The sequence below is a fragment of the Sceloporus undulatus genome, chromosome 10 (assembly GCF_019175285.1).
Source record: "Sceloporus undulatus isolate JIND9_A2432 ecotype Alabama chromosome 10, SceUnd_v1.1, whole genome shotgun sequence".
Lineage (NCBI taxonomy): Eukaryota > Metazoa > Chordata > Lepidosauria > Squamata > Phrynosomatidae > Sceloporus > Sceloporus undulatus.
The window spans coordinates 10329606-10344599 of record NC_056531.1 but is presented as its reverse complement, the minus strand read 5'-3'; the positions used below and the strand labels follow the sequence as shown (position 1 = coordinate 10344599).

General features: G+C 42.4%; 1 protein-coding gene across 11 annotated transcripts in view; it reads right to left on the bottom strand.

Moving 5' to 3' along the window:
• The window catches only part of ARVCF (ARVCF delta catenin family member), a 640643-nt gene that overhangs the window by 68166 nt on the left and 557483 nt on the right, over window positions 1-14994 (bottom strand). For all 11 annotated transcript variants that reach the window (XM_042441597.1, XM_042441595.1, XM_042441594.1 and 8 more), the window contains one exon: window positions 5144-5215. In XM_042441597.1, coding sequence (XP_042297531.1) covers window positions 5144-5215 — 72 coding nt within the window. The remainder of the gene's footprint in view (window positions 1-5143; window positions 5216-14994) is intronic.

Here is a 14994-nt window from a genome sequence, read left to right as displayed (position 1 = left end):
TAACTACTTGAAGGATGTATATTGAGGAGGGGAAAAACGCTGTTTCTGCTGCCCAGACGGACCCGGAGCAGATGATGCAGCTCCAAAACGAGATTCACTCAAAATTAGGAGGAATTCCTGACAGTAAGGGTGTTCGACAGTGTAACAAACTCTCATTGGATGTAGTGACCTCTCTCCTTAGAGGTCTTTAACAGAGGTGGATGGCCATCTGTCGGGGATGCTTGATTGAGAGTTCGCATGGCAGAATGGGGTTGGATGCGAGGCCCTTGTCGTCTCTTCCATTCTCGATTCTATGACTCTATGAAATCACAGTGTGATTTGTCGAGACGGATCATGCCTCGTGCAAGACAAAACATTGCAAATCCTCTCACCGTCCTCGTGAGATCAATGCACCCTTCCCTTCTTTCCAACATTCTCCTTACACCTTTTACAGCACAGTAAGTTGATGTGCCCTGAGATTAGATAAGACAAGTAAGCAACTCTTGCACCTCTTCTCAGATGGAAAGCATGCTTCCTTTTTTCACGTCTAGATCGGTTGGCGTTTTTTCCCCCCATGGCATAAATAGATGGAATACAAGCTAACTGGCCCAAAGAATTGGTGGCACTGTGGCCCTTGCGGTTCTTCAACCTATGATTCATATGATTCTGGCAGTGCAGATGCAGCCAAAGAAGGCTAGACCTCTCTCGGCCCAGGCCGAACCCAGGGTGGGTCAATACCTGTATCGGGTCCAATGATAGGGATGAACTTCCATTAAATAACTCAAGAGGAAAGACACAAAAAAACCGGGACCACGGAGCTCCAGTACAGTCTCCATGAATGGAATATAAAATTCTGAATTCCCAGAGCACAATACGTTTGAGTATTAGGCAGCAACCGATTTCTCCTTTGTCTCTCTTTTTTCCCCCACAGAAGCCAAGTCGTTTTTCGGTTGTTTCCAACCCTGCTGGGAACAAACAAGCTTTAAAAGTTCAGGCTGTTTAAACAGTGCATAGCGCTGATTTTAGACAAAAGCAAATGTGGCCTAAAGACGCAGAGAAACATTTGAATTCAAGAGGGGAAAGAAGAAGTTGGATTTTCCAGCTTCCACCAAGGTCACGAGGACATTAGATCAAATTGATTACAACCTCTTTATGTGTGAATTTTGTAAGTGGATCAGGGCCAGATTGATACTTTTGGCTTAGCAATAACAGCAATAAAAGGAGGCAGTCCAAGCTGGGGTGGGTTGGTGCCCCCTTCTATTATGTACCTGCCAAAATTTGTGCCATTTTTATGAGGATCCTTTAATAACACAAGGGAACGGCAGCTGACTACTACACAGTCCCGGCATCAAGCTGCTCAAAATACAATCTTAAATGGCGGTGATAATGCCCACAAATACTGAATTCAGTTACGCCAGGGTAGGGTTATGTCCACTCATAAATGAAAGTACAAGTATTGTACCTCAACAGACAATCCTTTTAAAGAGAAGGCTACTGCCTACTAGTCATCGTGTCCACATGTATCACACCAGACTCTACTGCGTGGAAATTCTTAATCCATTTATTCTTAATCCATTTATCCATTTATAAGTGAAAACAGATACATTATGGGATTGATCGATTTGCATTGCAGCCGGCTGCCCTTGATCAGTTATTAGTGGTCACCTTCAAAATACAGGAGGTCACTATTCAAAGAATAGCCGTGTTTTCTGTTAGAATCAGTATGTAGAGAGATCCGTAGCACCTTTGAGACTGACATCTTTCTAAGAAAGTCGAGAGAGGAAGATGGGACCAACAGTCAGGAGGAAATCATTCCTCTGAACTGTTGTCCTCATCTCATCTCTCTCTTTGGAAAGATGTTAGTCTCAAAGGTGCTACAAGATCTCTCTACAGGAGGTCACTATAACAGTCCTGTGCCCTTGCCCATTAAATCATGGACAATGTGTAGATCAGACACACAGACACAGACAGATGTGGTGTACCCACATCAGTGCATACCAGCAAGGAAGGGAGGGACTAGCCTAAGGTAGTCCAGTATGTTGCACAGTTGAGTGAAGATTCAAACCAGGTCTACCTTCTCCTAGTCCAATACTCAAACTACTACACTTTGGAACTTTACCTTTCAGAAGGTTTAGCCACCATGATCAATGGTAACAGGTTGTGAAAGTTCTCATCCCAAATATCTGGAAAATTCAACTTTCCCTACTCCTGCACTACAGTTGGCTCCCCATATCCACACATGCTGCATCCACACATTTCACCATCCATGGCTTGAAAATATTCTCTTCCCCCTTGGCAAAAATCCCAAAAGCAAACATTTTGCTACATTACCGTACACCATGGGACTTGAACACCCATGGATTTTGGTAACTACGAGGGGGTCCTAGAACCAAACCAAGGGCCCACTTTGCAAAGAAGACCTATATTAATAAAATGATATTCCAAACACTGATGACCATAAACGTCCCATGATGCTACTGCTTTATAACAATTTAATTTGAATATACTGTATTACAGAACAGGTTTTAAAAGCTTGCTGGGATGACAGCCCCACCTCCTATTGAAACAAGAAAAAAATCCTCATGCTATACTTCCACACAAATGAAAACAAATGGTTTCAGATGGCATAGTCAAGAGGGGAGCAGCTTCAGTTGACATTATAGAGCAAGTTAACAAAACTACTCATACTGTCGGCACCTAAATTTGGCCCAAAGGGCCCTGCAAGCTTTCATCCTTTGAGGGGGGAGCAAGGAGTGGTGGCAAGCATATTTCATGAGACAGAAAGTTCCACATCCCAAGTGTTGCTACAGAGAAGGCTCTCTCTTCTGTGACCAGGCGCATCGCCTATAAAGTTAGAATGCAAAGTGGACCACGCTCTGGATTAATTAACCTCCAAATAATGGCAAACCCCCTCCAAAGAAACTTGCCAAAAAACCCTCATGACAGGTTTAGGGCCTTAGCGTCACCATAAGTCGGAAACAACTTGAAGGCACACAACAACAAGAAATACTGTATATACTCATATATAAGTCTAAAAATTTAGGTTAAAAAATTGATCCAAAAAACAGTACTTTAGGATGAAAGAGATTAGCCTGCAATGCTGGATTTAGAAAAACAACAACCATATACACAACATCCATGATGTCACTATGTCACTCAAACCAAAACCATCTGAATATCAAGACCTTTTTCAGTCTTAGGAATGAAGCTGTTCTGTAGCCAAGTGCTGATCTCATAAGAACCCATTAAAGTTCCATGCCACAGATCTGACCCATGCCTTTAACAGGGCAGAAACTGCCATTTCGCTCTTGCCTATTTTACAGAATAATTCCAAATTGCTGCAATCTCAATCCAGCCTTAAGTAACTATGTGCACCAACTGCTTTTGAAACAGATGTTTATGAGGAGAAAAGGAAGAATTTAAGAGCAACAGGCTGTTCTGACCTCCCAAAAACACATTTCCAATAAAGTGTGTTTAGCCTCTTTGCAACTTGCTTCAAGACGTTTGCTTTTGCTGTTATTTTGTGCCCAAGTTGTTTCCAACTCATGGCATTCCCAAAGCAAACCTATCTTCCAGCTCTATGATTCTATCATGGGGTTTTCTTGGCAGGATTTGTTCAGGGGAGGTTTGCTATGGCTTTCCCAAGGCTGAGAGAGTGTGACTCGCTCAAGGTCACCCAGTGGGTTTCATGGCCGAGTCAGGACTCAAACTCTGGTCTCTAGAATCAGAGTCCAAACCACTAAGCCATGCTGGCTCAAGGACTGTCTAGTTGTGACCAACTGTAGGGGCAGTGCACATCTCCATTACTAAGCCAAAGAGCCAGCACTGTTAAAGACACCTCTGTGATCATGTGGCCAGCATGACTGCACCGAATGCTGTTACCTTCCCACCGAAGTAGAACTTATTAATCTACTTCCACTTTTACATGCTTTCCAACTGCTAAGTTGCCAGAAGCTGGGACTGGCAATGGAAACTCACCATGTGGCGCTTGGGTCTCGAACTGCCAATCTTGCAGTCGTGAGAGTCAGCAAATAAGCCACATTAAATGAATGTACAGTCAGCCCTTCTTATACACAGATTCAAGCATCCACGGTTTGAAAATGTTAAAAAAAAGTATAAATTTCAAATATCAAACCTTGATTTTCCATTTTTATATAAGGGACACCATTTTGCTATGTCATTATATTTAATGGGACGAGCATCCACGGATTTTGTTATCCACGGGGATCTTGGAACCAAACTCCAGCGTATAACAAGGGTCCGTTGTATATTTATGGTAGTGTTTCTACCTTTTATTTGGTAACGTCCAACATTTTTTATTGACTAGCCTGCATTTTGCGGTGAGTGGTCCTCCTTTGCGGTATGGCATCTGGTCACCCTGGACTGCAGAAGAGAGGAGGTGCTAAACTAGAAGCCAGCAGTGCCACAAAGGCAGGACTTTGGAGCAAAAGCCCAGGGCTCTGCTTTGAAGAACAAGCCTCCAGCACAGCAGAATTGCCCTACTAAAGTTGTGATCAATGAAGCTGCAAATCAATGAAGCCATAAGACTTTATTGTCTTCCTGTAAGACCATTCCAGGAAGAACGGCATTTCCTGTAAAAGCATTGAAATCGTCTTAACGGTAACGCTGCAAAGAGCGATATTAAAACAGGGTGCACATGCCCAACCAAAACACGAAACAGTATGACCTTATAATGACATGACGTTATCAGCTGAAAAATGAAATTGCAATTGCAACAACTCAAGAAATACACACTGAAATAAACAACAATCAGGATGCCAGCCACAGATGCTGGCGAAATGTCAGGAATAAACTCTTCGAGAACATGGCCACATAGCCCAAACACCCCACAAAAAACTATGGATGCCAGCCATGAAAGCCTTCGACTTCACAACTTTTAATCTGCTAGGAAGTAGTGTAGAAAATGTGCTATTTTTTTGGTGCAATATTAATATTGAACTTTTTTAGCCAATCCAATCAGGCCATGTTAAAAAAATATGGGAGTATAAGCAGCACTTGAACGTTCATTCCACTGTGAACTTAAACAGGCATAAATGGGCATGATAAATGTCATATAATTTTCACTCCCTCAGCAAGAGCCCTTTGGGATTCGCATGCCTCTGCTGATCTTTTCAAAGCACGCGGAGACGCATTTGCACATTACCTTTTGCTGATTCAGATCGCTTAGGCAAATCCAGTGTGTCAAAATTCCTGTCTGCATCACCGTTCTTCTTTCCTGTGCATGCCACAGAAGAATGAGCAATAAAAGGATTCAGCACATGAACGAACCAAAATCAGTCACCACAATATCCAAAGACAAGTACGAATAGAACACTAACCTCAAAATTGTGCATGTATACGTACAGATGCCCCTACATGTGTACCACCCTACCACACAAAAACATTATAATATACATGCACCCACATTGTATTTGCACAAGCATACTTGGCATGGAAATAAGCATGTTCATGGCTTTACAGTCATACAAAATAGACACATAATCCCAGGTACTGGGTAATAGAGTTTGCTAATTTTCAGACATCAGACAAGTTTTCAAGATAGCTGATGTAAGGGCTACCAGTACCATATTAGGGATGTCATATTGAGGATGGAGTAAGCTTGTTTTCTGCTGCTCCAGAGAACAGGACCTGTAGCAATGGATTCAAACTATAGGAAAAGAGATTCCATCTAAACATTAGGAGGAACTTCCTGACAGTAAGGGCTGTTCGACTGTGGAATACTCTCCCTCGGAGTGAAGTGGAGTCTCCTTCTTTGGAGGTCTTTAAGCAGAGGCTGGATGGCCATCTGTCGGAGATGCTTTGATTGTGAGTTCCTGCATGGCAGGGGGGATTAGAGTACAGTTCCCAGAATTCCACAGCATTGAGCCATGGAAGTGAAAAGTTGTGTCAAACTGGATTATTTCTGCAGTGTGGCTGCAGCCCTGGGTTACCTTACCACTTTCAAGAGAAGTAAAGATTTCCTCCTGAGGTTTCAGGGCTACATCTAGACTACAAACAAAACAGTTTTAACTTGGTTCAACTGCTGTTAACTCTCACGCTTTGAAGAGAATATCGTATATAGTCAACTGTAAGTCGAGAAATTTATGCCCCAAAATTGCCCCTAAAATCTTGGGTAGACTTATAGAAGGGTCAATGCACCCGTAGTGCTTATAAAGGTCCTATAGCAAGCAAGCCTGATGCTCCAATCTCCACTGAATTCCTCCCCCCTCCAGTCCATTTTGCAAGCCTTTGCTTCCTATCCTATTGGAAAAACTCCCCTTTGAAAAGCACTTGTCTGGTCCATTTGCAAGCCTTTGCTTCCTATGGGGAAAACTCTTCATTTAAAATCATCTCTCCAGTCCCTTTTGCAAGACCTTGCTTCCTACGGAAACAACTCTCCATTTAAATCCACATGCTTCCTAGAGGTCCAGAGGAGATGGAGGGACGGAAGTGGTATTTCCCCCTTTACATCCTTCCTTATAGCCCCCTAGGTTTTACCCTTGACTTATCCATGGGTCATATCAAAATCCAGGATTTTGACCCTAAAACCTTCCCTTGACTTATACGTAAGGTCGACTTACACACTAGCATATATGGTAGTTACCTGTAAGTCATTAAATGCCTTAACAATAATTTTAAAAAAACTGATTTGTATTGAGGATCCCTATGTATTCAATAGTGTAGGGACTATGTAGAGATTGTAAAAGTTCATTAATCCTATGTGAAGTCGAAGGCTTTCAGGGCCAGCATCCATAGTTTTTTGTGAGTTTTTCGGGCTCTGTGGCCATGTTCTAAAAAACTTTATTCCTGACATTTTGCCAGCATCTGTGGCTGGCATCTTCAGAGGGTGCATTTCTCCGAAGATGCCAGCCACAGCTGCTGGCGAAACATCAGGAAGAAACTCTTCTTGAACACGGCCTCATAGTCCAAAAAACCCACAAAAAACTATTCACGAATCCTAATTTACTGGGTATCAGCTGCTGTGAGCGACAGGAGTCTGTTCTTCTGTTTTTTGGGGCTTAACGGACATGTTTCCATTATCTTCCATCCTCCTTCCAGCAATCTCTGGTGGGAGGAAGAATTGTAAGTGGAATCCCATTTCTGACTATTGTTGCATGAGAGGGATGTGTTTGAAAATATCCATCAGCTGCATCCCAAATGACAGGAGAACAGACTCCCATCACTTGCACTGGTTTCTTCCCAGTAAGTCAGGATTTGGAGGCAGGCATAATATTTCTCGTTTCTCTAAATTCATTCCCTGTTGCTTTACCTTTTTTTAGTTTTCCATGATTTTAACATTCCCTGTTACTTTAATGTATATTTTGGGGGCCACACTTGGGGTTTAAGGTTTTCGTCATTTTCACGCCTTGTTTTAAAGTGGAAAACACATGGTGCAAATTAATGCAATGAATTAATTTCGCTCTTAGTCTCTCACCCCCGCACCAGTTAACATCTAGGAATTAATAGTACAATTTAGCATTCAGGCACTAACGTTTTTCAGCTCTAGAAATCTTTCATCTGAAATATCTCAAGGCCGAATGTTGAATTTCTTTTCAGCCAGAGGGATGACTGTATTGCTGGGGAGGCAGTACAGGGGAGAAAAGGTCACTCTCCCTCTTTGCACCATACTTCCAACCTAAGTATCCATTCTCCAGACTACATTCCCAATATACCTTGCCCGGTCCAAGCTGCACTTAGTTCATTTGGAGTAAATATTTAGATGCGCAGCAATTTAATGAGACAAGGGGATCTGATCGAAGATTTTCAACATTCCAGTAGACTTCGAGGTCTGTTAAATTCATCAGCCAACTTTGGAAAGGAAAGTATGAGAATATGAAGAAAGTAAAGCAAGTGTAGAGGGGTAGGAGTATGTGAGAGAAGGTAAGAAGAAGGGCGAGAAATCTGGAAGTGTAGAAGGGAGGAGAGGAGAGAAGAGAGAGAGAGGATAGGGGGAAAGAGTAGGAGGAAAAGGAAAGAAAGATTAAGGATAGTACAGAGAAAAGAAGGATGGCTAAGAAGGGAAGGAAGGAAGAAAGGAGGATAGGAGGAAGGTAAGAAGGAAAAGAATGAAGGTATAGAAATTGATTAGAAAATATTGAATGGGAAGTGAGAAGCTCTAGTAGGAAAGATGGTATATAAGGAAGGAAGAAATCGGGGAAACAACAAGCGTTGATGAAGATGAATATTAATTAAATTAATACTTGGGTAGAAATTAATCTGAAATAATATTGACGATAACTGAAGTAACAGCAACATGTATGGTAAATTTATTATATGTTTTCATTATTTTCTTTATTGCCTTTTCTTATTTATAAGATGTGAATAGAAATATGTATATTTGCATGTATGTTGTATATTTGATATGTGTTTTAATAATAAAATCTATTTTATTAAAAAAAATTGATCAGTCAACTTTCACAGACAAATTGGCTACACAAATTTAATTTGTGTCGGTCATCACAGCGAGTTCAGCGTCAAAGCCCAAGTCTCTTGCCTCCTGTGCCAAGGCCAATCTTGGCGCATTTTGTCCAATCTTCCAGCAAAAACTTTGGTGGATCAAATGATAGCAATCCACAAGAGCTCTCTGAATCCTTAATTCTTAGGCCGCTCAAACAAGACAGCAATAGCCTTTCTGGGAAAGCAAGCCGCATTCAAAGGCGGCGGCGAGATGTCAGCCGCCACGACAGAATGCCAGAATTTGCGATGACAACCCAGTCCAACTGCGTAGCTAAAAAGCATACTCTAAGTTGTCACTTCTCAGAAAGGAGAAAATGATAAGGATTCCTGGCAGAAGGCAAGATTGCCAGAGAGGGAAAACAAATGTATTAGAGACAAGTTTCAAAAGAAGAGACAGCAGAAACACACTCCATTTGATCCTCGACAAACCCTTTGCTTAATTGTTTGGTAAGGCACTAGCATTATTTGGCATAGAAGGCTGAAGACCTTGTAAAACTACGAATCCCGGGATTCCCTGGGATTCAGCTACAGCACTTTAAAAGTGGCATCAAACTGCACTATTTCTAATGTGTGGATGCATTACCAGACTGGGAATTGGAGATCCATTTGCTAATCACCACTCCGCCATGAAACTTTGACCAGTCTCTCACAGTGTGATCCTCCTCACAGAGTTATTGCCAGTGGGGGGAAAAACAGGGATCACTTACTCTGGGTGCAAATTCAAAGATATAGCTGTGTGAGTCTGTAGAATCAGTACGTAGAGAGATCTTGTAACACCTTTGAGAGTAGAGTGAAGTTTACGAAAGCTCATGCTGCCAGTTTCTTTCTTTCAGGGAATCTCAAAGGTGCTGTAAGATCTCTCTGAGTGCAAACATCTTCTCCAGCCTTCCTGGACCCTCAAGCTAGGAAGCACAAGGTGAGCCAATGGAGAAGGAACTAGTGGTGCCACTAGGGCACAAGGTTAGGGAAGAAGCCCCTGTGTGTGCGGTGCAGGTGCCATTACAAATAGCAGAGGTTGCCCTCCATGTATAATCAAGGGCATGGACCTCAGATCTGCGAGTTAGGAGGGGCGACTGTAGTACATATTGCCATCTAAAGAGCCAGAGTGCAGGGAGAAATATGCAACCACCAGACCAAAATGCAGCAGGGCTGCCCAACCGCACTTAGAGGTTAGTGAAATAATGCACATTACCATTTTCTAAACTGTTAGACTATAACAGCCTGGATCTAAATTTAACTAACTGTACAACTGCATGCAGAGTTTAGAAAAAAGAGAGGCTCAAGATCAAGCCTAGACAAGTGACTTTTTTGGTATTACAACTCTCAGAATCCCCTAGCAAGTACAGTGATCCCTCTAGATTCACTGGGGTTAGGGGTGAAGGGCCCCTGGGAATGTGGAAAAAACACATATAAAAAAACACTCTTCCTTTTACCTAAGCGCACACTTCTCTAGGAATCTCCAGGTCTTCTAGTGTAACTCTATGGTCAACATCTGCCAGAGGATGTTCTTAGAATCATGTTGGAAGAACTACAAAATGCCTAGAGAAGTGAAGTCGAAGGCTTTCATGGCAGGCAACTATTGTTTTTTTTTTGGGGGGGGGGGGTTCGAGCTATGTGGCCATGTTCTAGAAGAGTTTATTCCTGATGTTTTGCCAGCATCCGTGGCTGGCATCTTCATTCTCTGAAGATGCCAGCCACAGATGCTGGCGAAGTGTCAGGAATAAACTCTTCTAGAACATGGCCACATAGCCTGAAAAACCCACAAAAAAGCCTAGAGAAGTGTTTTCTCTAGGGACTTCTAGTTTCCCCAGCACAACTCTACAGCCAACGTCTGGCAGAGTTGCACTGGAGGACCTAGTTTCCTAGCGAGAACATATTCATTAAAACTGCAAATGATCAAATCCGCAGAAGTCAAATCCGCAAATGTGGAGGGCCAACTGTATAGGGGAATTCCAGGAGCTGTAATCCACTAATGCTTATGGAGGTGACGTCCAAAAGCATACCTTTTCCTAGCTCTGTTCAAAAGAACTAGTAACCTGTCATTTCAATCCCTTGATGAAGCTAGGATACTCCAAGTTCCATATTCTACTTCACAGTTCTGGCAAATCTTCAACCTCTATGGCACTTGCCAGCTGCTGGAAGTTCTAACTCGTCTCAGATGTATCTTTAGGGTATTCTTTTCTCCTCACCCACTGCCTTCTTCTACCCATCCCTGGCTTCAGTGTGTTATCTGCTAACACCCAGGCCCCCATCCCAAAAGGGAAGGCATGATGTTCAGTCAAGAAATGCTGTTCGAACCTCCTCTGAAGAAAGACAGCTTTTAAGATGGCTTCTGACAGGCCTGCTGTATGGGACTTGGCTGTTCGAGCTCGCCTAGTCTTTAGGGATAGGCAAACTGCCTGACAGCAAACATGCATGTGTAATAAATGATTTGCAATGTCTCAAGCCATGAAATTAAAAGCTTTTTTAACTCCATCTTTTTGGGAAAGATGAGGCCATCAGATACAGCCGGCTCTCAGGTTACAAGCTGTTGTCCTCCTTGAGCAAGAATGTTCTCGCTTTGGGGTGGACCACTGGGAAAAGGTAGGAAAGTCCATTACTCAAAGCACTTAGTAGTTTTGGATTTTGGATTTTCCAAAAATGTGAGGGTGGGGTGAGAGTATTGTCCTCCCGTAAGGACCCTGCCTCTTCAAATGGGATTTTCATTCAGCCTCCAACTGTCTAGTGTTGCAGTTACTTAAAATGTCAATTGGCCATTCAGAAATGCATCTCAGGTGTTTAAAGAAAAGGGGCAGGCAAACTGACCAAGGGAAGGTGAATGGAGGGAATATAAGCACTCATCTGTGCATGAATTATTTTCAGCGTCTCACTCTTGGCAATGCTAGAAATAGGGACTGAAGGGGACAGATGTCTTATCTGGAGGGCCAATACTCTCATCCACCTGCAACCTCTGACTGTCAGTGGCCTGTCTTGTTGCATATAGGAGAGAGTGCCTCTTCCACAAAGATGTCAGTTGAGGCATGCACATCTCTCGAAACCAGTTGAAGAATTCTGTTCTCTCTCAGTAATTTTATTTTTGCAGATACATGTAGATTTAACCAAAAGACTGACTGGAATCCCATTTCTGACTATTGTTGCATGAAATACAGTAAAGTATCTCCAGCTTGCAAACTAGAATCATAGAATCATAGAAGAGACCACAAGGGCCATCCAAGTCCAACCCCGTGCCATGCAGGAACTCTCAACTAACTTATAAGGGATACCTATAAGTTTGGAGATATGTGCTTCTCTCCCTTCCTCTCTTTCTTGCTTACACACAGACTCGACTCAACCTATCATAGGGGTGGGCACTATGTGCCCCTCCAGAGGTTGTTGGGTTGCAACTCCCAGCATTCCTTATCATTGGCTATGGTAGCTCTGATTGCTGGGAACTGCAGTTTCAACCTATCTTGAGTGTTTCACCCTACTATGCAGGCTTCTACATGTTGTTGCATTGCAGGTCCCAGCATTCCTCATCATTGGCTATGACAGCTAGGACTCCTGGGACCGGCTGTTAAAGAACATCTGGAAAGCTGCATAATTCCCACTCTGGCTTTATAAATTCTCAGGCCTTTGGACCCTGCTGAAGCAATAGCTTCTTTTGCTCTTGGAAACAAGCTTTCAGTCAGTGAGCTGTCCAAGGTACTATTCAGCTCTGCCTGGTTCTAGCCTGCCAAGTCTGGACTTTGCGGACTGAGGCTTCACTTTGTCAAACTGGACTCAAGCCTGCCCTCTCCATACTGAAACCTGATCTTGGTAAATGTGATTTTACTATATCGGCTTCTATGCTAAAAAGTACAATAACTCACAGTTTTTTGTTGGTTTTTTGGGCTATGTGGCCATGTTCTAGAAGAGTTTGTTCTTGACGTTTCACCTACATCTGTGGCTGGCATCTTCCTCTGAACCTAACCTCTGAACCTAACCGAGACTATTTCTATGCATTAAAAAACCACCTCCGTCTACAGAGGAGAACAGTGCTGCTTACTGCCCCTCAAAATGAAGTTGTACCACTACTAAAACACAACAGAGTACATTTGTATAGCTTCACTAGGAATAGGCATGTATGCACATGCAAAAAGAGTTCCTGGCAGCATCCTGGTTCAATCTTGTCTAATGCTGTGCAATGCTCTGCAACAATGTCACGACAACTACCCATCTGCCACCTGTTCTGTTACTTCCGTACATTAGGCACGTTACAGCAACTGTAAGATTGAGGCTATTATAAACAGGCCCTTTAGATTTCCCCAGAATACATGCCATCAGTGGTTTTGGGGAGCGGGTGGTGGAGGTTATACTACCTTTGTACAGTATTGATTTACTTAGATACATAAATAAGTATTTAAATATTGTATAACCCACTCTTCACACAGAAATGTTCATAAAGAAGCTTACAGAGAGAATATAGTGTCTACCCACAGATTTACAATCTAAAGAGACAAGAAACAAAAGGAAAGAAGGTTGGGATAGGGAGGCAAAAAGGAAACAAGGAAGCTCAACACGCCAACAGAGTTTTGCAAGCCTCCTCTCCAAGAGACTGAAGCTTTTTATCTATTGCGCTTGAAATAATTCATGCTGAATATATTGCCATGCAGCCTCTTAAGGCTGGTCTGCTCCAATCTCTGTTTTAGTGCACCAGGGCTGCAGCTAAATGAGCTGATAACAAGCTTTGCAGACAGAAAGCCCCAGGCATTTCTGGTTCAAAAAGACCAGCTACTGGGCGATGACCAGGAGCCCTCTTGGAAAGTCTAGAGCAGCGATTCCCAAACTTGGTTCTCCAGGTGTTTTGGACTTCAATGTCCAGAAGACCCAGCCAGCTTGGCTAACAATCAGGAATTCTGGAAGCTGCAGTCCAAAACACCTGGAGGACCAAAGTTTGGGAACCACTGGTCTAAAGGGTCTGTAGTAGAGTCAGAATAGACAGCACTGAGCTAGATGGACCTACAGTTCCATCTGGTGCAAGATAGCTGGTTATGGTCCTCTAACATCAAAACAGAAAACCCACCTGCCTACATTAGCCATGTGGTGAGAGTGCACATCAAAATGTACACTCAGTGGTCTATGTGATAGTTTTTTTTAAAAAAAGGCATAGACAATATGCTACATTTTATGAGGTTATCGTCTTTTTGTCACAGGTTGCTCCCCATTTCGGTTTCTAGAGTTAGAAGTGCTAAGCCTGAGCATGGTTGTGTTTTCCAGCACAGGCTACCAGGCCTCCACCATATGAGGACACAGCAGCCAACAAAACAAACATGTCCAATTTACACATTTGGCTACTGGGCGCACCAGTAACCACCACTGCCAATGCAATATGAGCAGCATCCTCATGTAGCTTGATTTTGACATTAGGTTGTCTTTGTCTCTCTCTTTCAGCCAAAGCAATTTTACAAGGGTGTCGTAAGGACTCTTTCTCTGTGTGTGTGCGTGCGTAAAGAGAACTATATATGACAGTGTGAGAAAATTAGAATAAAATTCTGGAGGTAAAATAAATAATAAACTACTAAAGATAAAGGTAGTCCCCTGACATGAATGTCTAGTCATAACTGACTGTAGGAGGTGGTGCGCATCTCTGTTACTAAGCTGAAGAGCCAGTGTTGTCCGAAGATGACTCTGTGATTTTGTGGCCAGCATGACTGCATCGAACACTGTTACCTTCCAACCAAAGTGGTACCTATTTATCTACTTGCATTTGCATGCTTTCAAACTGCTAGATTGGCAGAAGCTGGGACTAGTGATGGGAGCTCACCCCATCATGCAACACTCAGGCCTCAAACTGCCAACCTTCAGATCTTCTGATCATCAAAATTGGCATCTTAACCACTAAGCCACCACAACCCACTCCTATTATTCCTGTTCTATAATTTGAAAACTGGGTATGCTGACTTTAGTGCACAAAGACAAAGAGTGCACACAGCAGTACAGTCAGCCCTCCTTATCCACAGATATTTTTATCCACAGATTCAAGCATCCACTGCTTGAAAACATTCCCAAAAAGTATAAATTCCAAATAGCAAACCTTGATTTTCCATTTTATATAAGGGATACCATTTTACTATGCCACTGAATTTAATGACCATCCATGGATTTTGTTATTTGGGGAGGGGGGGTACTAGAATCAAACCCCAGTGGATAGCAAGGGCCCACTATAATAAGACATACACCTTCTCAGTGTTTTAGCGTTAAATAGAAACATGGAAAGAGAAAATGCAAGTAAACTGAAGTTCACCTTCTTGCACATTTAGGCCAATATATGAAAAGGAAATCCACAGAAAAGGGAACAGCGAAGCAATCCTTGCATGGCAGTACATCTCTAAGTATGATGGTATATGAATTGATGATTGGAGATTTTAAGGAACTAATAGGGATGTATAATTCAGTATTAGTATTTTACTGACTGTTCAATTGCATTGTATTATTTTAATAATGTAATCCCGCTTCGATCTTTGGAAGAGGCAGGACATATAGATAAAATTATTATTATTATTATTATTATTATTATTATTATTATTATTATTATTATTA